The sequence below is a fragment of the Parasteatoda tepidariorum genome, chromosome 4 (genome assembly GCF_043381705.1).
Source record: "Parasteatoda tepidariorum isolate YZ-2023 chromosome 4, CAS_Ptep_4.0, whole genome shotgun sequence".
Classification (NCBI taxonomy): Eukaryota; Metazoa; Arthropoda; class Arachnida; order Araneae; family Theridiidae; genus Parasteatoda; species Parasteatoda tepidariorum.
Window position 1 is genome coordinate 21,990,715 of NC_092207.1, and position 27,671 is coordinate 22,018,385.

The 27,671-nt window shown below is 27.8% G+C and overlaps 3 protein-coding genes across 10 annotated transcripts in view; 1 reads left to right on the forward strand and 2 right to left on the reverse strand.

Annotated features, from left to right (window-relative positions):
• Nucleotides 1-414: 414 nt before the first annotated feature.
• On the reverse strand, nucleotides 415-19,178 carry LOC107450058 (AMP-activated protein kinase alpha subunit). 4 transcript variants are annotated; one of them, XM_016065764.3, is made up of 17 exons: nucleotides 18,935-19,178; nucleotides 18,709-18,830; nucleotides 18,326-18,467; nucleotides 15,630-15,723; nucleotides 14,368-14,512; nucleotides 14,160-14,247; nucleotides 12,096-12,165; nucleotides 11,961-12,009; nucleotides 10,490-10,595; nucleotides 10,145-10,250; nucleotides 7,280-7,462; nucleotides 5,721-5,754; nucleotides 5,527-5,607; nucleotides 4,543-4,613; nucleotides 4,395-4,460; nucleotides 1,695-1,791; nucleotides 415-962 (listed from the first exon to the last, which is right to left on the reverse strand). In XM_016065764.3, exons 2-17 carry the CDS (start codon nucleotides 18,815-18,817, stop codon nucleotides 865-867), a joined length of 1,539 nt encoding a protein of 512 aa, XP_015921250.1. In that variant the 5' UTR covers nucleotides 18,818-18,830; nucleotides 18,935-19,178; the 3' UTR covers nucleotides 415-864. The 4 variants fall into 4 exon arrangements, with proteins under 4 accessions (XP_015921250.1, XP_015921248.1, XP_015921251.1 ...); XM_016065762.3 differs by having other exon boundaries at nucleotides 18,920-19,177; XM_016065765.3 differs by having other exon boundaries at nucleotides 18,709-18,964.
• LOC107450060 (armadillo repeat-containing protein 7) lies at nucleotides 19,179-26,670 on the forward strand. 2 transcript variants are annotated; one of them, XM_016065766.4, is made up of 5 exons: nucleotides 19,179-19,455; nucleotides 21,971-22,069; nucleotides 23,340-23,408; nucleotides 24,330-24,467; nucleotides 26,215-26,670. In XM_016065766.4, exons 1-5 carry the CDS (start codon nucleotides 19,368-19,370, stop codon nucleotides 26,382-26,384), a joined length of 564 nt encoding a protein of 187 aa, XP_015921252.2. In that variant the 5' UTR covers nucleotides 19,179-19,367; the 3' UTR covers nucleotides 26,385-26,670. The 2 variants fall into 2 exon arrangements, with proteins under 2 accessions (XP_015921252.2, XP_042895668.1); XM_043039734.2 differs by having other exon boundaries at nucleotides 19,225-19,491; nucleotides 26,215-26,521.
• LOC107450057 (sushi, von Willebrand factor type A, EGF and pentraxin domain-containing protein 1) overlaps nucleotides 26,421-27,671 on the reverse strand; it is a 107,564-nt gene continuing 106,313 nt past the window's right edge. For all 4 annotated transcript variants that reach the window (XR_011636554.1, XM_043039731.2, XM_071179513.1 and 1 more), the window contains one exon: nucleotides 26,421-26,695. Coding sequence is in view for 3 of the 4 variants with exons in the window: in XM_043039731.2 (XP_042895665.1) it covers nucleotides 26,661-26,695 (35 nt within the window). In the remaining variant the exon portion in view is untranslated. The remainder of the gene's footprint in view (nucleotides 26,696-27,671) is intronic.

The window sequence follows — 27,671 nt, forward strand, 5'->3', positions numbered from 1 at the left end:
CAACCCTGAATAGAACTATACTAGTTGAAAGGGTATTTTCGAGTTTTTGCAAATGATCTTGCAAAAAATCGGTTCTTTCGCTTTTCTTCTTCTTTAACCTGGAATTTTAATGTCTCTTTCACGATGTTTTTGTAATGATTGATTTGATTAAAAAACAAGTTTTTAAATCTTACTGTCTTCAATTTTTAGCTTTGGTAAAATATATATTTCTCAGTGCCTATTTAAATCCAGCAACATTCTGCGAAAGCTTCAATGATGTGTTGCTCAACTTAAGGCCTGACGATTCGTTTTAATTTTGGTTTTAACTTTTCATACTTAGATATAAAACTTGTACCTCAGGTGCAAATTTAAAATGAACATATTTTTATAAATAATATAAATCCTGAGTTTTATGAACTAAAACATATACAACAATTAGAATAAAGACTTTATTCATTTTTAAATTTGAAGATAAACAATATAGAATTACAATAATGAGAAACTTTCTCATTTTTCTGAAAGTACATTGGGTTTAATTTGATAAAACATAATGTGCTTGATATTCCTCTATGCACATTCTATACATTTTTTTTATACTATATAGATATAGATAGACATAAAAACTCTTTAAAATAAACTAACTATCACAAATATACATATATAAAGTCCTTTGTACAAAGACAAGTTTCAGCGATAAAGCTATGTACAGATTACGAAAGCAACTTTGACGTAAGTTTATATACAACTCTCTGATTTATTTACATACCACTCGGGACACATTCAAAAAGAAAAAAAAAATTTACATATCACAAAACAGACTTTCAGAAGTTATAAACTCAAAATACACACATTCAAAAACCAGGAACCTCTCCACAACAACTCAACTCAGCGAGCTAACTGAGCGATAAGTGCAGCACACATCTCAAAAAACTCCATAATATTATATGATTGTTGACAGTTGGACGAAATTGACTCAGTAGAACCTTAAAAACAGACAAAATAAAAATTAATAAATGCTGATGCTGACCAAATGGCAAATCAATGGCTGATGATGATCAAAACTTAAATATTTTCTAATTATAAAATTAAGTACAAAAAAATAGATAAGAAATTTTTATTTTGCTACAAAAAACCTTTTGCCTTAAAAACAAAAATTGGGGCCACGTTTTTTTTTTTTTTTACCAACAATGGACTAGACAAGTAATAACTATGTATTTAGAATATAGTTTATATTGTTGGCGAAAAATTGTGTTGTTTAGCGCTTTTCTTGAAAATGATCCACACAATTTTACACAAGTATAGTGCGGCTTTCATGAGAACTCCTCCAGACACCCGTCTCACGTCGTGTACTATGGTTACGAGGAAAGGACACTTTGAATAGGGGTGTGGAGTGAACAGTTTTATCTTAATCTCGGCATAGGTCGTCGCGAGTAAACCAATCGACACCTTCTTTCTCCCATTTCACCCCCATTAGAAATGTGCTCTCGCTTGTTACCATAATAGCAGACAGCGGCAGACTTTTAGTCTGGAGAAGTTCTCCTCAAAGCCGCACTATACCCTTTTCACTTATTATGATATAAACAAAATGGATTGGATGCTTTTTAACATTTAAATTTAATGGCATGTGTCACAGTGGCCTTCCAATTGCATATTGAGTGACTATATCTTAACAAATTTAACAATGGATCTTGTAATGAAAAACATATTATACTTACTCTGACTATCAATACCTTCTTCATTGTTTGCAAGTGACTTGAAATCCAAAAGGTAACTTTTATAATCTACCTGATACAACTGCAAAGTCATTTTTGTCTGAAAATAAAATATTTTACTGAAATGAGTGCCAAAAGCCTATTGATTATTATTGACAACTTAGCATTACTTTTTATCAAACAGTCTCTGTAAGTTATTGTTCTTTTCTTTTTTGCCTAACAAGAAAAAATCACTTAAAAAATTATCCTTCACCAATTTTTTTTCTCAACAGAAAACTACTAATTCATTGCAATTTAAGGTGTAATAACTATTCTCGTTTATTGATAGCCACATAGTTAATTGTTTCTTGGGGGATAGAAATAAGGAATGAAAAGCAAATTAGGTTCGTTTTTTTCAACAAATAACTTATTTTTTTTAAAGATTGATCAGGGTGCGTAGCCATATCTCTTAACAAAAAATAAGCATGCACCTTTAAAGTACTTTTTAAGAACTTAAAAAACATATTTATGCACTATGTACAGTAACAAAATGCAAAATAATTTCCAAAGTCTCTACATGATCATGATAAAATAAATAGTTTCTGACAAAGAACTCTTTTCTTGATTATATTAGCCACCATAAAAAGATCGAGAGATATTTCGGTTCGAAAAATAAGGGTAGAAAATGAGGCCTGAAATGGAGAATATCTTGCAAAACCCAATTCAGTAGACACACATGTGGACTCCCAAGAATTTCATCAAACATTTAACATGATTGGCATTATGATACGTTATGAACCGAAAGCACATCGAAATAGATTGTGGTTGAATGAATTGTGAAAATGTTGAATAGAACAATGTGAAAACTACGCTTTTGCATAATAACGCAGTAAAAATCGTTACGGTAAAGAAAAAAAATCTAATTTTTGAGAAGGGAAAATCCAGCATCTTTTAAAAACACATAATGAAAAAAGCACCTTTAAGGGCTTTTAAAAAACGAAAATAAGCACGTTGCACTTTTTAAAAACTTTACGCACTATGTTGATTATATGAATTAAGTAACAATATAAGAGAAACAGTTCTTTAACTCTTCATCAAAATTAACCAACAAATATACTTCGATGCTATTATTTATTGTTATTTACAATGATCATTGTTATGTTGAAATATTTTTCTTCGCCCACCATGCGCACCATAAGGTAGCGTGCCATTATATGTTACTCTGAACACAACATGAAATGAAACTGGTTTAATATAATAGCATAGTTTTTTTTAAAAAAAAGCTATCCAGTTTTCTCACAGTAATTTTCATATTTTCTTGGTTGTCATCAGCAAAAAAGAGATAAAAGTATTATTTTTTTGTTTTTAAGGGTATTATAAAACCAGCAATATTTATTTTTTTCCTACTCTACCATTTTTACATTCTTGAGTTTGATTGTTTTCTAAATTAAGAGTTCAATTTTTTAAATTATTAGTATTATAGTGAAATGTTACGATATTATCTTTTTAAATAAACTTATTTGAATCAGTGTCTTAACTTACTAATTGGTGTAAATTACATTAATATGCTATTATAAATTACAATTAATGAGATCAGTCACATAATTTAGAGCTTAACAATCAGGTTCATGCCTAATGTGATGCATGCACAAATTGTATTATATATATATATCAATCAGCTTGGTAAGTGAAAACAGTAAATTGCAGAATTACAGAAACATTCATGAATTTTGTTATAACAATATAGCTTTAATTTCAAATATTTTTTTTTTTAAATAATTCCTAAACAAAATTATTTATGCTCAGTAATAAATCTTAATAGAATCCTAAGAGAAATAGAGATTTTTCATACTATTTGACAATCAAATTTAACTCAAAATAAATCATTTGAAAGTGTAAACAAACAGAATTCGTTATTGTACATATAATTTAAGTGAATAATTTCAACTTTCATAAAAAAAAAAACCTGTTTCATGCTAATAAACAATTATTGCAAAGAAATCATCGTTCCCCTTAGTATAAATAAATTCAAATCTTCAGTTTCTTAAAAAATACATATACACTTTAAACAAATACAGAACTTCTCTTTTATTTGAGATAGGTTTAGTATATTAATTGAAATTGATTTGATTGATAAGGCCATTAATTGAAATTAACACAGGCGTAGCCAGATTTTTCAACAAAAAATAAACACCTTTTAAGTACTTTAGCACTCAAAAAATTTTTTTCATCACTAAATAAAATAAATCATAATTAGGAGATGAGCAGTAATAAAAAAAATTTTTTCTATCATTTTAAGTTCTTCATTCATAAACATAAAATTAATAAAATACAAAAACTTTACATAATCATGATAAAATAACTAGTTTCTGATAATTAATGCAGAGAAAATTATGCATTTTTTGTCATTTAGAATGACAATCAATAGGGCAAAGAAAAAATATCTTTTTAAAAGATTGAAAACTAAGCACTTTTTACAAATCCCGAATAAAAAAGCACCTTTAAGCACTTTTTAAAAATGATACGCACCCTGTAACACTTTAAAGGTTAAAATATTAAATTTGAGAATGAGTTTTTCAAATAGTTCGAAAATGAACAGAAAATTTATCCTATTTTAATTATAATTAAATATTATTCATTTTTTCAAATGCTAGAACATTAGATACATTCCTTCAGAACAAATGCATTTATAATACAAGAAGAAATAAATACACATAAACTTACATATTTATTAGTTACTGGGTGTCGTCTCCTGACAATGATATGGAAAGGATTTGCCGTTTTCCATTCCTATAATATGTCTCAAACACATTAATAATCATATAAAATGACAAACAAATATAAAACAATGTTAAACAAAGGAAAAACTCACAAAATCAAGAGCCTTCATGGCTCTGTAAACTTCAGTCATAATATCAAACGGCTTACTCTGAGATCTGATGCCTAAAAATAATATATAACTTTGATTTCAGCAGAAGGAAAATATTATAAAAGCATGCAAAGATATTAACCAGTATCTACATTATTCTTTGCCTGCAAGACTATTTTCATATGGAAACAAGATAGAGTTTTTCATAATACTTTTTACAGTAATAATAAATACAAATTTAAATATCTAAACAATACTAAAAAAATACTTTTTAGAGAAAAAAAATATGTATTCTTTTTTTTTTTCAATAAATTTAAACGGTATAAAGATAAACACTCAGCAGACTTATCGAAGATAGATATATATATATATATAAATCAAGGAATGTAATTATCTAATAAATAAGAAAAAAAATCTGACATCATTGGACTTTTTGTAGTAAGAAATAAAATTTACAGAAATTATAAAAAATCCATTGCCATGGTTTAAAGAAATATAGGTCAAAAGATAAATGTTTTTCATAATACAAATAAAAAATAGATTAAAAACATAAATACAAAGAAAAGTTTAAAACAAAAAAACTAAATAAAGATCAGAATTTTTTCCCCGAGGTTTGAGGCTCGCAATTTGTTTTTTAGATTTTAAACTATTCTTTTGAACAGTTTCAAGAATTTTAAGTTTTTAATTCATTTTCTCCATTACTTTATCTCTTCAAATTTGGTTCTTGAATTTTTCACACTTAATCAAATATTAAATGCTTTTATATTTTAGGATTAATCAAACCAACACTAGCTTGGATGCTATAATAAACAATTCAATTTGCAATGAGTGAGTTTTTCTTCACATTCTTGTTGGCAAAATGCTCAAATTTGATAATAATTTTATGAATTTCTCTGACTGTTCCTGATGGAAAAAATTTCTAGATTTCCCCCTGATCCCGTTGCCAACCTGGAAAATTCCGAATAATGATAAAGCTTATCAATTTACCTAAATGCCATTTTGCCCGTTTCATTGGAGTTCCTTTACTTTTGTCAGTACTGTTACCACCGCTCATCATTCTCTGGCGCCCTGAAGGGGAAAAAAAATTTAAGCGAAGTTAGTACAAATAAAACTTTGCTTTTAATGCATTTAGGAAATTTTTTTCAAAAAAACAAATAAATTCAATGACAATTACAACTTACCACCAATTCGTTCTGGATGAGTCTTACCAGGGCTCTAAAATATAATAAATAAATAATAAGTTTTAAATTCTGTTACATCAGTAATAATTTGTTGACATAGATAATAACCAATCAGATCAATCGTAAAATAAATACATAAAGTATCTACGCACAGAATCCAAAAGTACCCGCAAGCTCATAATATTTTGGATAATAGAATAAATTTATTAAATATACGAAAACAGTTAACGATTTAAATTTTTTATTTATTCTTGACAAAACAATATCTACATATACATGCACATTAACATTAAGGACATTAGAGAAAGATTAATATTAATTAATAGTTATACATAAATAGGAAATTTAAGAACTGTATTCATATAAAGTAATTATCATATAAAATAATATTAGTAATTTCGCTTCAAATTAAATTGCATTAAAATATTTCTTACTGTAACCGTTTATTTTCATTGCAAAGCAATAGTCGAGTTCAGTCTTAAAAGAACTAGCTGATTGTAGTCTCGACCTCTAACTATAGGATCACTAATCTTTGGGTTAAAGTGGCAGTTATATCTTTGCCTTTTTGGGAGCAGCATGCGTACAACTGAACACTGACTTTCTTCTACCTTGCCTAAATCATGATTATGTCGTCTGCTTCGTATCCCCCCCCCCCACTGCAAACTTTTTCCTTTGCGTGCATGGATGCTTTTTTTTAAATATTAAAAATAGTATCTGCAAAATTGAAATCACCACAAATGTGTCCAGGCACGGTGTGCGTCTATATTATCTATCTATGAATCAGATATGAATATTATATATAATACAGAGTTATTTGTGATATCAGGGATAAACAAAAATACTACAGATCCAAATCCGGTTATAAGAAAGCTTATTATAAAATTACCAAGACTACAAAGCAGCTTAATAAGAAATAACAAATATTATAACCTGAAAGAAAATAAAGTTGTGGATTTAATTAGCATGATTTTGAGACAATTTATCTTAAAAACCATGGATCAGTTAAAAAGTTTTGATATTCACAAATTAACCTTATTTTCTCTTCTTTCTAAATATGATGTCAAAAAAAAAAAAAACATGAAAAATGTTTTTCTAGAATTTATAATATTTACATACCTGCCAACTTTTAATCTTTTCGATGATGATTTTCCCCACTGGTAGTAAAATGGAAATTAAATTACAATTTTAGGTTGACACATATGCTGTAATTTGAGAAAGCTTATACGAACTACCTCGACAGTATTATATATTACAATATGTTTAACTTTTCTCAAAAATAGTGGTGGTCAGAAAGATTATAAATTAAGTTTATAAATGCAAGGAATATATAGAAAGCATACATTTTGCTACCACTTTAAATATAGAAATAAAATTTTAAGCCAAATGCGTAAAAGTTGGCAAGAATGTATTAACTAAATTTATTTGTCTGTGAAGTTCAGGAATTAATGACCCATTATGAATTAAAACAGTACAACAATATTAAAGAAAAACACTAAAAATAGAAAAAGACATGTGTTCATTAAATTAAACAGAATGACACATAAAGGAAGAAAACTCACACTGATATCGGTTGTGGTGGGAGGTGGACTAGAAGCCCAGTAGAAACTATTTTTCTCATACTTGGATGTCTCATCTTCAATTCTCTTGTTGTCTAAAATCAAGTGATATGCGATTGCCAATTGGTCATGAGGGTCACCACTCAGAAGAGCACTGTGCACTTCACTCTCACGCACAGACAGTTTCTAAATATATCAAAAGACAACTTTTTTTAGATTATGATTTAAAACCAACATCAGGGGTCTGTCCAGACATTTTATAAAAGCTAAAATTGTAGGTACATTCTGTAAAATTGTGAAAAAACTACCCATAATCTGTGAATATAAAATAAGCGTTAAGTCACTTTCTTTCAAACAGGGTCCTGTTTTTGTGAATTTGTGCAAATAGGATCCTGTTATTGCAAAAACCCTTTTTAAGAAGTTTTTAAATTGTAAATAGATACAAGATTCCGCTCAACAATTGCTGCTACTGAATTAGAGATTTAACATACAAATAGTTGGTATTTAGCCTATACTGCTCAAAGCGGAACATTCATTTTGGACGAATAATGGAAACAAAATCACTCACATTTTTAATAATTTCAATTGACCTAGTTTAAATAACACAACTTAGTTATGTATCACTTTTAACGGACCCAAATTTTTTATAAACAGACCCCTGAACATAGAATCAAAATTTAACAAATAAATTGTTACTTGAAACATAAACAGTAGAATAAATAGAAAAAAAAGTCAGTATCAAATATGTTAACTCTTCAAACCATTCTTTTTCTGTCATGCCCATGAATAGGAGTCTAGTCTTAAAAAAAGTTTCCATTAAATAATTTAATGAGATCCTATGTAAAGCTGTAAAAACTTTATATAAACTTGACCGAAACACAGTATACCATAAAGTATACTTCTGATTATCCACCGTATTTGGAGGTGGGACAACCACAATATTCACAAATAATCAATGTTAAAACCTACATATCTTGCTTATAGTTGCAATTAAAAACTTACCAGTTTATATAATTTATTTTATATACACAAAAAGGAACTCCCAATAATTCTTTTCTTAAATTAGATTAAAAAAATTTAGACATTTTATATGGAATAGCAGCTCTGACCTGCAACAATCGTCCCAGTCTTTCCCTTTTGAGTACTGCTTTGTGGGAAAAATTTAAGTTTTTGATGAAAGTATTTTCCAAAGAATTTCTAAATGAGGGACATATTTTGACCCCTTCCTAAGCCCCCCTTATTTCCTTAGTTCTGAAAGTGACCAATGATAAAATATAAACTTTGGGTACGGTTTATTATTATTGTCATTTTTGCAGTAATAAAACTATTATTGCCATAATAAAATAAAAGTTGAGATATAATAATGAGTTGGAAAAAAATCACACAAATAATTTTTTGGTAGCAATAATGACCAAGAAAATGTGCAATAATGTATTTGTATTATGATGACAACATAACGAATTAGTACAACAGATTGATGACTATTCTTTACATTACTTATTAATAAATGGAAAAACCACACATCAGCTCTTATAAACTCACTTTCAGCCAAAAATGTGTAAACGCACCATTTCAATAAATATTTTTTTAACAAAGACTGTGATGTATATTTTTTTGCAATTGTCAAGTCAACGGTTCGGAAGACATCCATAAAATATTATTAATTCAATTGGAGTAAACATTTTCGGTTAAGTTGTTCTGTAAATAAAATATAAAAAAAAAAAACGAATTTAACAACAACAAAAAACCAGCGTTCAACCTAGGATTTAGCTATAGCGCAATTTTACCATTATAAGCAGACCTCATTCTAGGCAGGGTAAACAGGGCGCAGCACCCTGCTGCCCTTTTAGTCAAAAGAATCCACCCTGTTGCCCCTGAAGTAAATTAGTGCCCTGATGTAATAGACTCCATACCCTTTTTGCACTTTCTTTCCTCAACCCTTCTTTACTTTTTCCCCAAACTCTACAATGGATTCCTTAAACTTTTGTTATTTTCAACTCTTCATTTAGTTTGTCATTACTGTCAATACATAGATTTATATAGGAAAGGAAAAAATAGCCATCACACCCCCTTGTTGCACTTGTCTTTAAAAGTTCGCAGTTACTTCCACTATCATTAAATCATAATTATTATTAATCATTTTAATTATTAAATCATAACTACAGACACTTAAAAACATACATTTATTATTTTATTAATTATGCATGCATTTTAAATAAATTACTAAGCTAATTAGCTCATTAACTTGATATAAATATATGCTAATTTATTAATAAAAATTAGTAATTAATATGATAGCTTTGCTACTTTTAGTAAAGTAAAAAGGAATGTTCTTTTACTAATTGACAATGTATTTTAATAGAACGTGCAAAGCTCATAGAAAGAAATTATTGCCGTTTTAGAATAATAATGCCCTTTTTTAAACTTTTGCACCCTGCCCTTTTTCCTGCCTAGAATGAGCTCTGATTATACGGACCATTTTATTTCTTAAAAAAAAAATCATTTTTCAGGCACGACTTTTTGTGTCGAATCGAGTGTAATTTCAATGAAAATATTATCAAATTTTATAAAAATTTATATGTTAATCAGACATCCAATTCAACTCTTTATCTGTCAACCCCAAACTTAGTTTCGAGTAAAAACTGCTTGCTTTTCGGCACAAAAAACCAGTTTTCCTCAGATTATTCAACTGTACTTAACGCATAAATTTTTGTATATTATTGCCCAAGTAAGAAATCAGCTAAAAGGTTAAACAAAACCGCATTAATAAAAACTCCTGACTAAGGACAGAGCAGGGTTCAATACAAAACTTTTCATTCAGCTTCTTACTTATTTAAATCAAATATTAATAAAACCAGACTCATGTACCTCACAAACTTCCATTAGGGCACTCGTGTTGATTAGAGATGTGTCTTGATCATTGGCGGCAGGAAACAAGTATACAGGAAGATCTTTCTTGAACCAGTCATGCTCTCTAAAACATTATTAACAAACGTCATTATATGCATATTTTATTACATTTTTATAAGCTTTTGAAGTATTTACTTTTAAATAACATAGTTTAGTTAAATATGTTATTGCTTTTCTTCCCCATTAATTTGAAAATCATATTAAAAAAAAGATTTTATAATTACAAATGAATTTGCGAAAAAAATTATGATAAGGAAAAAGGGATAAAATACAAATTAATGAACAATAAAGAAAAAGTTTTACTTGATATCATTCATAGAAGCTCTTTTCATAGGATCGACTTGCAGCATGTATACTAATAGATTGACTACAGATTTGTTTAAATAATCAGGAATGGGAAATATTCCAGCTGAAATTATTGAATAGATAGATTAAAATTTGTTACAAAGTATTTTACATGTATTTTAAGAAAAATAATGTTTCAATCTAATATTAATCATTCAAAAACCTGCCAACCCTGGTTACATGTATACTAACTTTCAATAAGATCACTGTGTGGAGAGGGTAAATAAGGGTTTATTCATTAATCACAGGGAATTAAAAAATGCCCATAATGTAAGGTTTCACTGTAATTTTTATACTGATGAATACAGTAATTATTTATTTTTGAAATTTCAAATCCATACTTTATTGTAAAAATTTATTAAGTTAAACTACATAATAAAATTCATTAGATACTCATTATTTAAAAATAATTTGATTACAAAGATTTACTTCTATTAACTAAAAAAATTTCACATTTTGATTGTAAATATTTTACTCACCATTAAACACACATAGCTGCCAACATGGATAGGAAAAAAATGCAGCTGATTTTATGCAATTATATAAATTTCATGATAACTGTTGCGTAATATACTACATGTTTTACATATAGGGAATTTTATTGTCATCAAAATACAAAAACTTTATCACAGATAACTATAAATGGTCTGCAATATTTTTCCTTTATGATTGACATTAAATGATTTTTGAATGTATTTTTTTGCTATGTCAACTCATAATTTTAAATAGTAGCATAGACAAGTAATTCATTATTGATAGTTATAAGATTTTATAATTTAAAAAGGGAGTCCTGAATGAAAAAAATAAATTGAAACTTTCAGAACAAAGAAAAAAAAAGCCTTAAACTAATTACTGCAAGGCTATCTTCATTATATATTAGTATTACTTATTAAAATATTTAAGCAACCAAATTGAGTAACAATTCTATATTAATAGGGATTTTTTTTTTCTCTCAAAAATTTAATCAATTTTAGGGAAGTTTCTAAAATGTACAAAGACCAGATTTTTAATTATACCAGTAGAAACTGGCAAAATTCAGTAGTTTACTAGTAAATCCAGTAGAGTTGGCAGCTATGCACATGATTGACCAAAATCAATTATTCATTATATATTTATGCACAAGTTTATACAAACATAAATATATGTATATGAACTAAATATTGACTAAAAATACACATAAATAGAAATGACATCTTCAAAAAAATAAGAACTTTCATTAGATCGATTATCTGAAATTAATTTATCACACAAGCCAAAATATAAATCATTATTTCATTGGCATTAATCACCTATATTTTTAACATTTTCACAAGGTTTTTAGCATTTATAGGAATGAAGGTACAAGTAAAAATGTATTATAGATAACGTAGCATGAAAAAAGTATGTGAGAATCTAAAGAAAGTAAGCATAGAAAAGTAAATTAACTTACATTTTATTTTTCTGAACAGAGTAGGAACATGCTCATCATCAAAAGGCAACTACAAAAATAAAAATTGTAAGCTTTTATTACCACCAAAGAAAAACGAGTTAATATAATAAAAGTAAGTCACACAGACAAACTTACAGTTCCACAAAGTAAGGCATACAAAATAACACCACAGCTCCAAATATCCACCTCAGGCCCAGCATATAATCTGCAAATATGGTGTGTTGCGTATAGAATGTAACAAAAGATGAAAATTCACATAGTATAAAATTTCAGATTAGGAATTTTCACAAGAACTGAACGTAAAAAATCATATCACGAGGGTAATAACAAACTTGAAATAGTAATTAACCTTTAGCACTCCACAGACATCGAAAGTCACCACACTAAAATTTAAAAAATTATATATCTTGGTACTAATTAGTAACCACGTTATGTTAAAATTTTTTAGAAATAATATAAAAATATTGTATTAGGTAGTTTAAATGATTTAATGTTTACATTAGTTCAAAAAATATATATTAAAGTACTTGAAGTGGAAAAAGTTAAATATTATGTCAAATTTGTATGAATTTGGGTGCCATTTTTATTTCATTCAATATAGCTTTGTATAAAATCATATGCATGCTTTGCTTTTATTAAAATAATACTTTTTATTTATATCAACAAAACAATTTTTTTTTTTTAAGATTCAAAAATATATTAAATTAAATATTTCCAAGTCTGTAAAAACCTACATCAAATAAAAGAAATTGATTCACAAATTTCTAAAGTATTTGGGAAAAAATTTTTTTTTTACCTCAGAGTTACTATTAGTAATGAAAAAGAAAAGAAAAAAGTATGGTACTTTAGGAGTAAACAAATTTCTTTATGGTGATACATTTAAGATAAATCACACTTTGGTTCAAATTTTTTTTTAAATATATACATAAATATGCTACAATTATCTTTCAAAGTGAAATAATGATCATGCCTAAGGTTTTATATGAAGGGAAAAAAAGTCATTATCGAAAACTAGAATTTAAAAAAAAAAAAAAAAGGTTTAATATTTAGCTTTTTACAGATACTAGCACAAATATAGATGTTTATTTAAATCACAGAATTTTGTAAAACTTTTTAAAAATATCATATGGAGATACTTTTTTACAGTTTGTTTTTAAAGTACTTTGCTTATTTCAAATTGGGTGTATTAATTTTAGGAAAAGAAATACTAAATAAGTTACTTAGACAGCCTTTAAACAAGATATAGAGATATAATACAATCAAAGTACAACCAAATTTGATATTTTTAGACATTAGAATTATAGAAATATTTATAACTTTCTGTTCCACCAGAAATATGCTGTGATCATTATTAAATATCAAAAGTAAAAGTCATATTAAATATACCATAGATATAACAGTTTCATACTTAAAGTTTATTCATAATTTATTTTAAGTTTTAAAATTTATTTTAGTAAGTAAAATTTAATTCTTGAAATATTTTAAATACAGCCATCCCATGCATGAATTATACTGAGTATCATTCAATGGTCAATTAAATCATGTTGATGTAAAACTATAAATGTCTACATCAGAGAAAAACTTAATAATTAACACATGCTTTTTAGACATGCTATCCCCATACGAAGGTCAATAGTCTCTGTGTGGAATCCAGAGTTACATGCCACCATATTCTTATTTACTATAATAATAATTTTTATTCTATACTTTTACAAATGAGTTTCGGTTTAAAAAAAAAACTTTTATTCCAGTTCAGTTGATTTTATTTAATAACTAACTTCATTTATAAGCTCACATAATTTTTCAGAAAAATTTACATTTAAAATAGAAAGAAAAATGCATGATTTTTAAATATTTCAGTTTGAGGTTGGTTTAGTACTTGAAAAGTAATTTCTGTAATTGAAGGAAAGGATTCTTTAGGATATAAAACCTTAGAAATTCAAATAAAACATAGTGCATTTTTCATTAAAAAAAAAAAACATCTTTGGAAATTGTATGAAGTCAGAAACAAAATGTTTGAAAATATTATAACAAGACATTTAACAAACCGTTCGTGAATTTCATTTTAGAATTACAATGCAATATTCATGATTTCAACTGGAAGAACTTAAAATCAGTCTACTCAAATTCTTAACCACAGTGAACTAATCTTTTCCCCTCCAGATTTATATACAGCTTGAGAGAATTAAATTTTCTTACTTTCCTGATATAACTTCAGGAGCTGCATAATTTGGTGATCCGCAGCTAGTTCTAAGAAACTCACCATCCATCATCATATTGCTTAACCCTTTAAAAAAGAGAAGTAAAATATTATTAGCTCAGGTAAATCACCATGTGATGCTTTTTTTATTTTTTTTATAGTTTCTACAAGCATTTTTTCTGTACTTGATTTCATAAAACTAATTACCAAAGTCAGCTATTTTCACATTCAAATTCTGATCAAGCAAAAGATTTTCTGGTTTCAGATCTCTATGAACGACCATATGTCGATGGCAATAATCAACACCTGAAATTATTTGTTGAAAGAAGCGCCTGGCTTCAGCTTCTTTTAACTGGAACAAAATTAATTAATTAATGAGAGTATAACATACTTAAAAAATAAATAAATCTAAAATTTATGATAAGAGTTTCAAAATTATTGTATTCAGTTGAAAAAAAAAATTCAGAGTTAAAAGATTAAAGAAAATTTTTTAAAGTGTTCAGAAGAATGTTCTAGATGAAAACACATAATTTTTAGGTAGGCAATAAAATGTTTTATGATCTTTGCTACCATCTCTTATGTACCAATCGAAAAACAATACTAAAAATGACATCTTAGGAAAAAGTATAACTTATCACTATAATTGCAACATCAAACTCTTATTATATTTATGAACAGAGGCTAAACGAATTTTTTTATATAAGGAGGGAAAAATGTCAAAAAAAGAGTTCAATTGTAGAGTTTTCTTTCTCATATAGACTAAAAAAAGTTTTAAGAAGTGAAGAATGTTCAAGAATGTCTCTAATTAAAATTTCTTCACTAATATTGTAGACATAGCTACTTATACATATCTACAAATGCTTTTACAGGACGCGTAGCGAAATTATTCAACAAAAAATAAGCACTTTTCAAGCACTCAAAAAATATTTTTAAGCACTTTAAAAAATATCATAATTAGGCAGGGTTGGAAAGTTTTTGACAATTGACAGATTTATCCTGTTTTAGCCGTCATGTCAAAAAAAATAATAATAATAACTTTTGGCATTGTTTTTGACAATTGTCAAAAAGCATTAAATTTTGAATCATTGTAAAATGAATGCTTTCATACGCTACTGACTCACAATACGCCAAAATAGATTGGGATTGAATTAATTGTGAAAACCGTGAATAGAACAATATGAACTACGTCTTTTTCCATAATTCGATGCGAAAATCAACATAGTAAAGGAAAAATCTCACTTTGAAAAAAGGGACAATTAAGCACTTTTTAAAAACATCCAATAAAAAAAAGCACCTTTAGGGACTAAAAAACGAAAATAAGCACTTTTGAAAAATGCTACACACCCTGTTTTAGCAGTTAGGGGGGGGGGACAGTGACTTTACAATAATTCTGAAGTTAAATGTGTAAACTAAATGTGTTTCTATTTTAAAACAGTGAGACTAATTCACATCTAACAACAGTTACTTACTTTTCCATGCTTCACAATGTAATCAAACAGTTCTCCTCCTGACACATATTCCATAATCATGAAGATATCTGTAGGAGTGCTGATAACTTGATACCTGAAGAAAATAATTGACATTACACTTTTGAAATAGTATATGAAGGAATAATCATTACATTCATTTTAGGAATGCATGTTATATTATTATTTATTAGCATGTTATACATTTTTAAAAGAGCAACTCAATGAGTTAAAATTTTAGATTTTTGAGTTGGAATATTTTGTTATTAAATACTTAAACTCAATAAATAAAAGTTGAAGAATTAAAATAAACTTATTTTTATTTTTGGAATAATAAAATTTACTAATAAATAAAAAAAAGTTTGACAGCTGGTCAAATATTTTTAAAAATATTTTACAGGTGTTCAATTAATTTTTAGTCAATTATTAAATACTGCTACCACAGCTAGTTGTCAGCCATGAGGTTACAACCAAAAGCATGATGATGGCAATGTTGTTAGCATATGCACTGGTTACTTTAATTTCCCGTACTAGTTGATATCCAAGACTATACACAAGTTTTGCGAGTTAAAATTCTTCACAGGCTCTTTCCATAAAACACGAATGAAGGGGGGGGGAAAAAAACTCTTACAAAACAAGGAAATAGCCATGCTGGTTTTTAGACATAACATGCTAGATGATAATAGATGCATAATGAAATGTGGATTCAAATGTTATGGTAAAATCTTTTAAAAAGTGATTTTTGTTAAGAAGAAAAATTTTTGTTGTAATAAACAAAAACAAGAAAAATTAATAGTTTGTTAAAATTTATTCAATTGGAATTTTTTAAAGACTAATATACTATTATCTTCTAGTATGGGAGTAGAAAGGTTAACTCCCATACTAGTTCATATATCTTAGATGTACATTTTGATATTAAAAAATTTTTTTCTTCCTTATTTCTTTTTTTCTTTAAAAAAGAAAATTGATGAATTTAAAAATAAAATAAGAACTAGGTTTTGAATGTGAAAAAGAAAGAAAAAAAACCTTAGCTGTAACATTTATATTTGATATTAAGCTTTATTTTTTAAATAAAACAAGTAAGTTTCGGCATGAATTTTAGTGCAAACATTGAAAAAGCTTTAAAATTGTATTACACTTAATTAAATTTTTTGAAATTAATCACTGATTTAAAAATGAATATTCACTAATTTGTAAAAATTTGTCATAAATATTTTTAAGTTTACTAAATTTAGTCAAATTGAATAAATTTTAACAAAATAATAATTTAAAATTTTATGATTAGGTATATGCAAAAATACAATTACCAATAAAAATATTTATTAATAAATATCTTATAGTAATTATACTATGTAAACATTGCTTCCAGTATTCACACTTAAGAGCATTTAAGTTTGCTGCTTGTATTTATGAATATAATTTGTGATTTGTAATATTATACAATAATTTATAAATTGATTATATTTTAACAGATTCTTACATAATTATAAAATAAAGTTCTACTGTACTTCTTAATGCAAAATAATGAAAGATGTTACAGTTTTTCTAATTCCTTAAAAAGTTCATTATCTCTATTTTCTTTCAGATTTCTATTTATTTAAAAATTATTTATTTTCTGGCTTGGAAATAAAACTATTATTTAAACTAGAATGCTATTATAAACTGTTTAAAATATTAATTTAATACTAGATATTTCTTTATGTATTGATAAAGAGAATTATGTTAAGATCATAATGAACATAAAAAGTACCTATACTCTGTTTTAGTGACTTTGCTTTGTCATTATGGTTGTCATGTACTAGCATGTCTACCTCCATTCATCTAGTATTCATTTTTAATTTTATCTATAGTATTTCAGTTAAGGATATTTATATACATTTTATTCTAGCTTAGAAATATAATAATAAGCTCTTCTGTAAGCTCTTAAACAATCTGCTTATTTCCTATCTATGGTGGATGAATTTAGTCTATAGTGTATGCCTAATTATGTATAGGAGTTGGTGCATTGCAACTCACATACAAATAAATACACAAATAATTTAATCAATAACTAGATACCATATTTTAAATGACACAGTACCAAAAATGCAATAATGTATAATCAGGCAATTTCTTTCAAGAACTTGATAACAAGATAATTTATCATCTGCAGAGATAAGATGCATAAATGAATAAGAGCTTGATTATATCAAGCTCTTATTCATTTATTATCTAATTCAGCTCTTATTCAAAATTAAAGAAGTTAAAATTAAGTCAAAGACAATAATAAAATTAACCTTTAGTATTTAAATTACTTCCAATGAAATCAGCTTAAATTTTAAGCATGATATCGATTTATTGTAAACAAAATAAAGTGATAGTAAACATTTAGACTCGAAAATTTTTGCATTTAGTATAGTGACCATATTATGCATTGCAAAAGCAATTAATATGCTATTTATTAACAGTTGACATTGTTGATTTTATACATTATTAATAAAATTAAAAAATTATTTACACAACTTCATGTTTCCATTTCTGTTCTTATGAGCTTAAGGAGAAACAAAAGCGGTTATCAAGCACGAAATTACTAAACGAATTGTACGTTATTATTAAAATAAGAAACCTCATTTCTTCCAAAGACAATTTTTTTTAAAAAATTTTGATTCCTTTGCATACATACAATGTACATGAATCATAACTTAAATAACAATACTCACAACTTGATAATATGTGGGTGGCGGAAAAGTTTTAGATTCTGAATCTCTCGTCGTATTTTTCCAACAACGTCCAAATTTTTGATTTTCTGTCTGTTAAGTATTTTAACAGCGACCTTGTGTCCCGTAAGTTCATGTTTCGCAGCTATAAAAGGAAAAAAAAATAGGACAATTTAATAATGAAATAAATGTTTGCAGAAACAATATAAATAAATTTGACACACTGGAAACCATTATAAGTAATTAAAATTAATTCAACTTGTATTTTATAGATGACAGACATTGTTTACATTTAACAACGCACATGGCCCGACACCATATATAATGAAATTATACTATAAGAACAAGTGTTAGAAATTCAAAATACAATGAAACAAAGTACTTACTTTTAACTTTACCGAAAGTTCCAACACCAAGTGTTTCACCTAAAATATAATATCCAATTTTCATAAGCGGTTGACCCTGAGGATTTTGAGACTGTCCTTTCTCCGCCATTTTTATGTATTAGCTAATAGAAAGAAGAAAGCAAATTCAACATATACAGAATAGAACGAAAATGCTTTTTTTTTGTGCAATTCAACAGTAACTTATTAGTACATTAATAAAGATAACCTGAGAACCAGCAGTTATTTATGCCTTTGTTTACGCGTCTCAAAAATAAACATAAGCAGAAATTTGTTTCGGTTTTGTTACGAAATTTTTGTAAAATTTCGAAATCTCAAACATTTTTGATAAAAAACTATTTTTTAATTCTTTTCGAGAAAACTTCTTAGCGAAATATTACAAAGCTTTCCGAATCAATTAAAAAACAATAATACAAAACAAAAGTTAATTCAAGTTTTCACTGTAACTGCTTAATTGTAAGTTGTGTTTGTAAACAAATAGAAGTTTCATCGGTTACAATGCTTCGATCTGAATATCGTTTTTTAAAGTAATTTTCTGATGAAATATTGAGTTTGAATCTAAAAATATTGACATTTATTTGAATGTTAATTGTTTAGTTCTTATTTAAACCATTTTATATTTTTTTAAAATTTTTATTTTAATGGCTAAACGGCGGAAGAATGATCCAAGGGAAAGATTTTCTTATTTGAGAGAGCTGGTTACTGAATTTCAAGATACTTCTTCTGATGGTATAATTTACGCATTTATCTGCGCCTTTCTTAATCGTGTGTACTAATCGATCTCTAATAGTTTCTTTTAACCTTTTATATACGATATGAAAATTTCAGGATTTGACAAATACAATTTGGAAGAATAAGTGAAATTTTTTTGTCACTTTTCACAATTGTGTTTAAAATAACAAATTAAATAAGGGTTAAAGTGTAGAAGTGGGTGCCCATTGGATTAGGCACTTAACCTAAAAGCTTTCACTGTACGTGAAATTTTTCTATTTTTATTTTGATTTATTAGAAAAATCTCACTTTTAAGTCCTTTTCCTGTTTTCAGTGAGACTATAAAAATTTAATGAAATTACAAAGGTACCTTATAATGTAAATTTTTACCAATCGCTCGCGGTCGATGTCAGTTGGTAATTAAAAACTTTCTAATACAAAAGTGTTTTTTTTTTTTGTTGCTTTCTTGAATTCTAATCTTTATACCTCCATTTATAAAATTTTTGGCTTAAAGATTGATTGAGAGAGATTCGACTTGGCGATAACCTGATGCCTGAGCTTAAAAACAATATTACAGGACACACTATCAATATGTTTTAGAAATAAATTCCATATTGCTACCTGAACAGAAATATTTGCTAAATTTTGAAGACTTCCGGGCAGTTGTCTGCAAAAAGCTAAACAAAAAAAATATCTGTAAGAGACAAACTTGAAAAGTAGGTATATCTGATAAACATTTATGGTCAAAGCTCTGCATATTTTTTTAAAGTTTTTGAAAGTACAAAGTCTCTTTAGCGTTTTGGTGATTGTTGTTTGAGCAAACAGGTAGGGAGAGGGGAATTACATTTAACTTAATTGTGGAACAAATCATCTCACTATTTCAGGTGGTAGTTTAATGTGATCATCATCACATTTCAAACTATTCAATTCAATAAAAATTATATGAATATATTATAAAATAATGTTAAATGTGTCATTTATTAATAACAGACCCTTTGGTTGTTATATTTTGAACTACTTTTTTTATAGAGGACAATTCCTTTAAACCTATAAAGCCATCTGCAAAATTTCATAATTTTCTGATTACCAGTTTGTAGCTGTAGGTTGAAATTGTGGTAGGCAATATGGAAATATTTTGTAATGATTGTTGGGCCAAACATAACAGAAGGGGACCAACTTGAAAGGTACAACTCATAGCCATCCTCATGTTGACCTGACTTCTATACACATTTTTTAAAATTTTTGCAACTTTAAAATAGCATTTTTGTCTTATAGTTGAAGCAAATTGTTACTAATAAAGAAATAACCCAGTTTTTAAACCGGAATTTGATTTTTGTTGTTGATGTATGTACTAATGTACAGTAGTGTGCTAATTATCCAGACTGGTTGGGACTGAAATAACAAAAATTCCATATTGTTGGAAAACTTTAATAACAGCTATAAAACTTTTTTTTAACAGATACTAATGTTTTTTACTAATGATGCACAATACTAAAGAATCCAATTTCATCAGCATAATAGATGAACTCCTTGTTTTAATTTTCAAATTCTGAAATAATATCTCTGGATTTTAAGACTATGCCCAACAATTCATCAATTTTTGACCTTCTTTCTCACCCTCTCCCAGAGAATCTGAAGGGTTGGGGTTTTGGATGTCCTAAACTGGCTTTGGTTAGGACATGTGGGTTTGACTGTCCTAAACCAGGGGTCTGTCAAGGCCAAATTTACTACAGTTTAGCGGTACCTTCACAAATTCAACTTTAGGGAAAACGGTAGTTTCACAAAATACTTTTTCTTAAAATTTTATTTTTGTATCCCGTAAGAAACTATAAATCCATATTTTTGTGTTGGTTTTTTAATTTTCACAAAATAGGTACTTCTCAGAAAAACCTAGACAGACCCCTGTAAACTGTTTTAAAGTGTCCAAAACCTTGAACATTGGTAAAAGGTAAAAATTCAATGTGTTTAACCATTGTACACATAATAATTACATGTATTAAAAGATAGTTGATACTTTTTTATACAATTTGCTTTAACTTAGTAAAGGAAAATAATATAATAGGAAAAGATTTATAGCTTTTGAAGTTCCACAATTCAATGAACAACAAAAGTGAATGCCTTATCCTTTAAATAAGTATTTAATACTGATAAATTATGTTTTTGCATAAGGATATAAATAATGCAATATTAAAAATAACTATAAACTTTTTTAATAAAACAAAAACTTGCATTCATTCTGTTTCTTGTTCAAAAATTAACATTTTATTTTACACAATATTTTTTTAAAATTAGCGACATAATTTGAATTAAAGGTTTTGGATAGTTTAAGACTAACAGGTTTTTTACAGGACGGTTTAAAAAGTGGTAATTTTGTCCTAAACCTTGCCAACTATATCTGAAGATTACGGATTTGTGTAAAAGAAAATTTTTTCAGAAGGTGAAAAAAAAATCTGTTCTCCTTTATCAATCCTGTTAACTGGACAACAGCATTCTTACTGTAGCTAAATTTTGAAATAATATTTTTTCTTTCTAGATGCAAAGGAACAAGTTTTAGCCAACCTAGCAAATTTTGCTTATGATCCAGAAAACTATATTCATTTTAATGAATTGAATATTGTTGATTTGTTCTTAGGTAAAATATATTTATGCTATCCATTTGTTATTGCTGACTTATTTATTTCATCACACATTTATTTCATCTATGATTTATAAAAATCATAGTTATAATAATTTCAATAAATGTATATCGATATTAATGATAATCTTATTTAGAAATTGATATGAAAACTTAACATAACTATCATATTTTGGGAGATGTTACCACACAAAGCTTCCAACATAATATTTATTTACTAAAATAGTCTTTGATCAGTTTTGACGCTGCAAATCTAGAAATCCTATCACATTATGCTCATTTAAAATGTGGTACATATTACTTAAAACGGGTTAATTGGGATTTTTTTTAATGTAAATCATTAATGAAATTTTTTTTTTAGTAATTTAATAAAATTATATGTATCAACACTTAGATGTATAGTAATGTTTGCATTTAATCATCATGAAACAAATTTAATTTGAATTTTGTTTAAATGATATATTAGTTTCAATTTCCACCCGCCAGGTGGCCGAGTGGTTAGCACGCCTGACTGTGAAGCCAATGGCCGCTGGTTCGAATTCCGCTCTGGGCGTGGATGTTTCTCTCTCTTGTGTGTGATGAGTGAATGTAGCCCAACCGGTTTGTGGCGTGGGAAATGTTACTCGCCTCCGTGACTTTGGTTCACAGGTTTGGTTCACCCAGTGGTTCACAGGTGCCCACTGGGTAACGCAAAATGAGTAACAACTCTAGCATCTTCTAAGGCGAAACGAACAAATTTCAGTGCCTGCCATTCAAAAAAAAAAATNTGATGCAGTTGGACGCCCGGTGGCTGAGCGGTAGCGCTTCGCGCTGTCATGCCGCATGTCCCTGGCTCGATCCGGGCAAGGTTGACTCAACCTTTCCTCCCTTCAGTGGGTCGATAAATGAGTACCAAGCATGCTTGGGAACTAAACACTGGGGGCTCCGCGTTCGGCTGACCACCTGACCGGAACATCTGCTCCTGCATGCCAGAGCCGAAGGTCAAGAAAACTGAGATGGGCACAGTAGGCCTTGACCCTCTTGGGCTGTCGCGCCGCTGAGTTTAGTTTATACAAATCAACACAAAGATCTTGTTTGGAATGTGCTTCACATAAATTAGTAGCTGCAATTATTATAACTATGGATTCTTTATAAAAGTAGAAATTCTTTTATTAACTTCAAAATATGAATTTCTTTTTCTTCTATTTGTATCATGTTTCAGTTTCTTTTGATCAATATTTATCATTTTAAGTTTCAAGATAAATTTGAATTTACATTTCTCTTTCAGATCAACTTTGTTGTAATAATGACACCTTAGTTGAATTTGCAGTTGGTGGAATCTGTAATCTTGCTTTAGGTAAGAGAGGGGAAAAAAGAAAGAACATGTTATGTTTCTTGTTTGTTTTTTTCCCCAGGTGCATTCTTTTTTCTATTTTAGAAAATTTTTATGTATTAGATAATAGATATTAATAATAAACATATTTGAACAATGTTATGCTTGAAAGTGTATCTTTTACCTTCCTCAAATGAAGAAGTATAAAAAAATTGGTGATTTTTTTTTTTTTTTTTTTTGGCTTTAAGTAACATTAGTTTTTTTCAATGAATTGCTATTTTAAGAATGTGTATTAAAAAAACTTTGATAAACAATGCTGGGACACTTTTCATGTAGTCAAAGTAAACTTTCTAGACTTTTTTTTTAATGGCGGGCACTTGGGATGCACTGTCCCATTGGCCAGGAGTGCCAGAACTGCTACTTTCTTCTCGTTACCCAGTGGGCACCTGTGGCAAAGCAGCGTCGCTCACGTCACACAACCACAAACCCGTTTATAGGACGGGACACATTCACACAACGGAGAAAGGACATAGAACACAGAAAGAAACATCTATGCTCTGAGCGGGATTCGAACCCGCAACCATCGGCTCTGCAGTCAGGCACGCTAACCACTCGACCCTTTCTAGACTTAATATATGGCTGGTTTTCAGCATACAATAAACTCTACAATCAAATCTTATATAGTATGAGCAATCTATAACTGCCACATCAGAATAAATCTTGTAATTTGTTATGATAACCATCTGCATAAAATAAACTTCATATTTCAAATTAAGATTCATTATGTCTAAAATTTAGCATGGTTTTACATAAAAACATATTTATTTTGTAAGTTAATTTCTATTATTTAAAAAAAAAAGTGCGTACAACATTTAATAACTTGATTTCTCTCATCTAATATAACTATGATCATTATTATATAATAAAACATCATTATTTCTACAGACAAAAACTTCAAACAGCTCATACACAAAAGAGGTGGGGTATCTAAAGTAATAACATGTTTGTCTCATAAAAATGAAGAAACTGTGATGTCTGCAACTACTGCTCTGATGTATTTAGTCTGTCCAGAAAGCAAAGCAGGTAACTTATAATTTTTTTTTCTTTACCAGAATCCCTCTTACAATTTATAATTTTAAAAACAGAATTCAAAATTTCAAACTGTTAGCATAATGATTATGAAGAAACTAAATTTTTTAATGTTTTCAATTCAATAACAATATTGAAATAAATAATATAGTATAATCTAGTTTTTCTGAATATCTTTCCCCCTGTTTACTGACATTGATTCCTAATTTTCTTTTTTTTGGTACACTTAATTTTTCTCTCCCTCCTTTTTTGCAATTATGTGCTATTATAACTCACATTTTAAAGTACCCAACAACATTTTTACCATGTTAAAATTTACTGATTAGAAACAAAATGTGAAAAAAGAAAAAACCCAGAATAATGTTAATTGTACAACATTATTGGTTTTGTATGTTTTTATGAAATAGTCCATTTTATTTGAAGTTATACTACAAGAATCTTGAACAATAATAAAAAATAAATATTTAATACTTTAGTTGTCCACCTCAAAGGGAATAAGGGTTAAAAACTGGTTTTTCTTTATCATCAGTGTGAGAACAAGAAAATTTGTATACATATATTTTTCAAAGTGTTTGACAGTTTACAAAATAAATAAGTGTAGTTTATCTTTAAATATTTTTAGATACATAAATCTATGTATAGAATTGTGTTTAGGTTGAAAATTAAATGTAAATTTAAATCTACTGCATTTTTTTGAAGTTTAAATATTACTTATTAATTCACTTTTATTAACTAGGTGTTATTCTTTTAATTTACTTTCCTTGCTATTGAAAGAATAGTTTTTGGATTAACATTATATATTTGCTCTTATGATGGTGTTTTTCTTGCACGACTATTTACCGTATATTCCGGCGCATAACGCGCCCCGGCGTATTACGCGCACCCGTAATTCCTAATAGCTTTTTTTAAATTTTAAGGTATACTCTTCGTATAACGCGTACGAAAATTTGGATTGTACATGTGCAATATCTCGTCTAGTATCTATAGAAAACCAGAAAGCCTTTTAGTGTGGGACATGTTTAGGTCCCACCTTACAGATAATACAAAAAAATTGTTGAAAGAATGTAACACTGATATGACAGTTATTCCGGGCGGATTGACACCATTAGTTCAGCCATTGGACGGCTGCTTTTAAAGCCAATTTAAAGAAACAGTGGAACACTTGGATATTGGAGGGCGAGAAAACCTTTACGAAAGGAGGACATATGCGTCATGCAAGTTTGGAAACAGTGTGCGAATGGATATTAAAAACATGTGATGAAATTAAGCCTGAGATGGTTAGAAAATCATTCAAAAAATGCAGCATTTCAAATAATCTGGACGGATCAGAAGATGACTGTCTATTTATGGATGAAGGTAACACAGATGAAGACGAAACAGATTGTGCTGACGTGCCTGAAGAAATAACGGAATATAATGAACTATTTATGTAATAACGAAAATCAACAAAGTATATAGGTAAAGGTATGTTATTTCTTTAAAATAAAATTATTTTTCTATATTTAAATTTTTTTAATCTATAATTTTTCATATTCGGCGTATACCGCGCACCCGTAAATTCCAATGGTATTTTTTGTATTAAAAGTGCGCGTTATACGCCAGAATATACGGTATTTATTATTTTAGAAAATTGTACTAAAAATTCAACCTTAGTTCTTTCAAGCGACTTTCTATTTTTAAAACTTAAATACATGCTACTATTGTTTAGTATTTATTATTACTTAGTTCTACAATTTTGTAGATATTGTAACTGCTCCAGTGATAGACTTTATGCTAAGGTGTAAAGGCAGCTCAAATCCAAGGCTTGCAAATTTAGCCTCTGTGTTCCTCCAAGATTATTGTAAATATGAAGAAATACAAAATGCTAAAAATTTAGCATCCACTTATCAGGAGCAATCTTCTGTATTGTGACATAAAGGCTTAATTCAAGAGATCAAAGAGAACTCATTACAAGACAAGATAATTGTTTTTATTTACAATATATATATATATCCTTGTAAAAATTTCAGAGAATACATTTTTACAAAAGTTATGATTGACCTTTGTTTAGGAATGGTAATGAGATGATTGTTAACATGTGTGGTTGTTGGGCATTGCTGCTTTCAGTTCGGGTCTTGTATATAATGAATCTGTACAGTAACTTCTTCATTGGCATGCAATGAAACATTTTCAATAAAACACTTTGTTTTATCCATAATAGGGTCTTCTTCTTGTTATTGTTGCTGCAAATATTTAAACACAGTTAATGATGTATTGACAGTTAATCAGTTTTTTTGTAGAATTAATAATTTGATTAGTAACAATTTATATGTTTTTGAGACAAATCTGTTTGCTTGCAACCACCAACAATATTTTGCTTAAAAATTACAAAAACAGAATATAATTTATTAATTAAGTCACATTACCAGTCATATAACCATTATACTTATCATCCAACTGAGTAAAGGGCAAATATAAGAAAATTTCCTACAAATTTCTAGTTATTAAATGTTTAACTGTAACCACTTTTTCAAATATTGAAAATTTTCAGCAATACTTTTAAGAAAATAGATGAAAATGATTTAAGGTATTCCTTTTGAAGCATTTTTTAAACTATGGTAAATATTACAAGGTACGTTTAAGTTAGAGAAAAATTTTAAGAAGAAAGCTTAAAATAAAAATTTTAAAATATTATTAAAAATATTGATAAAATTCCATAGCTAATAAAAAATAAAATAAAATGCAAACAGGGTGAATTTTTAATGAAAAAAAGTGTCGATTGATCAACAATGTTTTAATTGCTATTTTTTATGTTTACTCGTTCTGCATCCGGTGGGACAGATTCACCCCATACAACTGTGTAAATCTTATTGCCAAACTACAAATATAGCTATATTCAATAAAAAATTTTAATACAAGAAATTATTAAACAAGGAGTATTTTGTACATATTATTTCAATAACTCTATGAAAATTGAACCTTGATGCAGAAAAATTCTAAGAAAAATAAGTTTTAATAGATTTACATAATTTAGACTTCATTAGCTAGTTAATGTTACCATAATTTTAAGATGTGTTTTTTTCAAGTTAATCGTTTGCAGAATTGTTCTAAAATTTGTCTGAAAAGTACTACTCTCTTTGGCTTTTCCAGGGTTCCTAGTATTTATAAGAGCTAATAAATTATGCAATTTTGATCCTGGATTGACATCATGATCATTCT

What these genes read in the sequence shown, in the direction of transcription:
- LOC107450058 (XM_016065764.3), bottom strand. Translation starts at nt 18,817, where the DNA reads ATGGCGGAGAAAGGACAGTCTCAAAATCCTCAGGGTCAACCGCTTATG. An exon ending in ACATTGTGAAGCATGGAAAA is followed by an intron (nt 14,513 to 15,629) that starts GTAAGTAACTGT and finishes ATTTTGTTCCAG; the next exon opens with TTAAAAGAAGCTGAAGCCAG. An exon ending in CCCTAATGGAAGTTTGTGAG is followed by an intron (nt 7,463 to 10,144) that starts GTACATGAGTCT and finishes TGATATATTTAG; the next exon opens with AAACTGTCTGTGCGTGAGAG.
- LOC107450060 (XM_043039734.2), top strand. Translation starts at nt 19,368, where the DNA reads ATGGCTAAACGGCGGAAGAATGATCCAAGGGAAAGATTTTCTTATTTG. An exon ending in TATTGTTGATTTGTTCTTAG is followed by an intron (nt 22,070 to 23,339) that starts GTAAAATATATT and finishes TTTCTCTTTCAG; the next exon opens with ATCAACTTTGTTGTAATAAT. An exon ending in AATCTGTAATCTTGCTTTAG is followed by an intron (nt 23,409 to 24,329) that starts GTAAGAGAGGGG and finishes TTATTTCTACAG; the next exon opens with ACAAAAACTTCAAACAGCTC.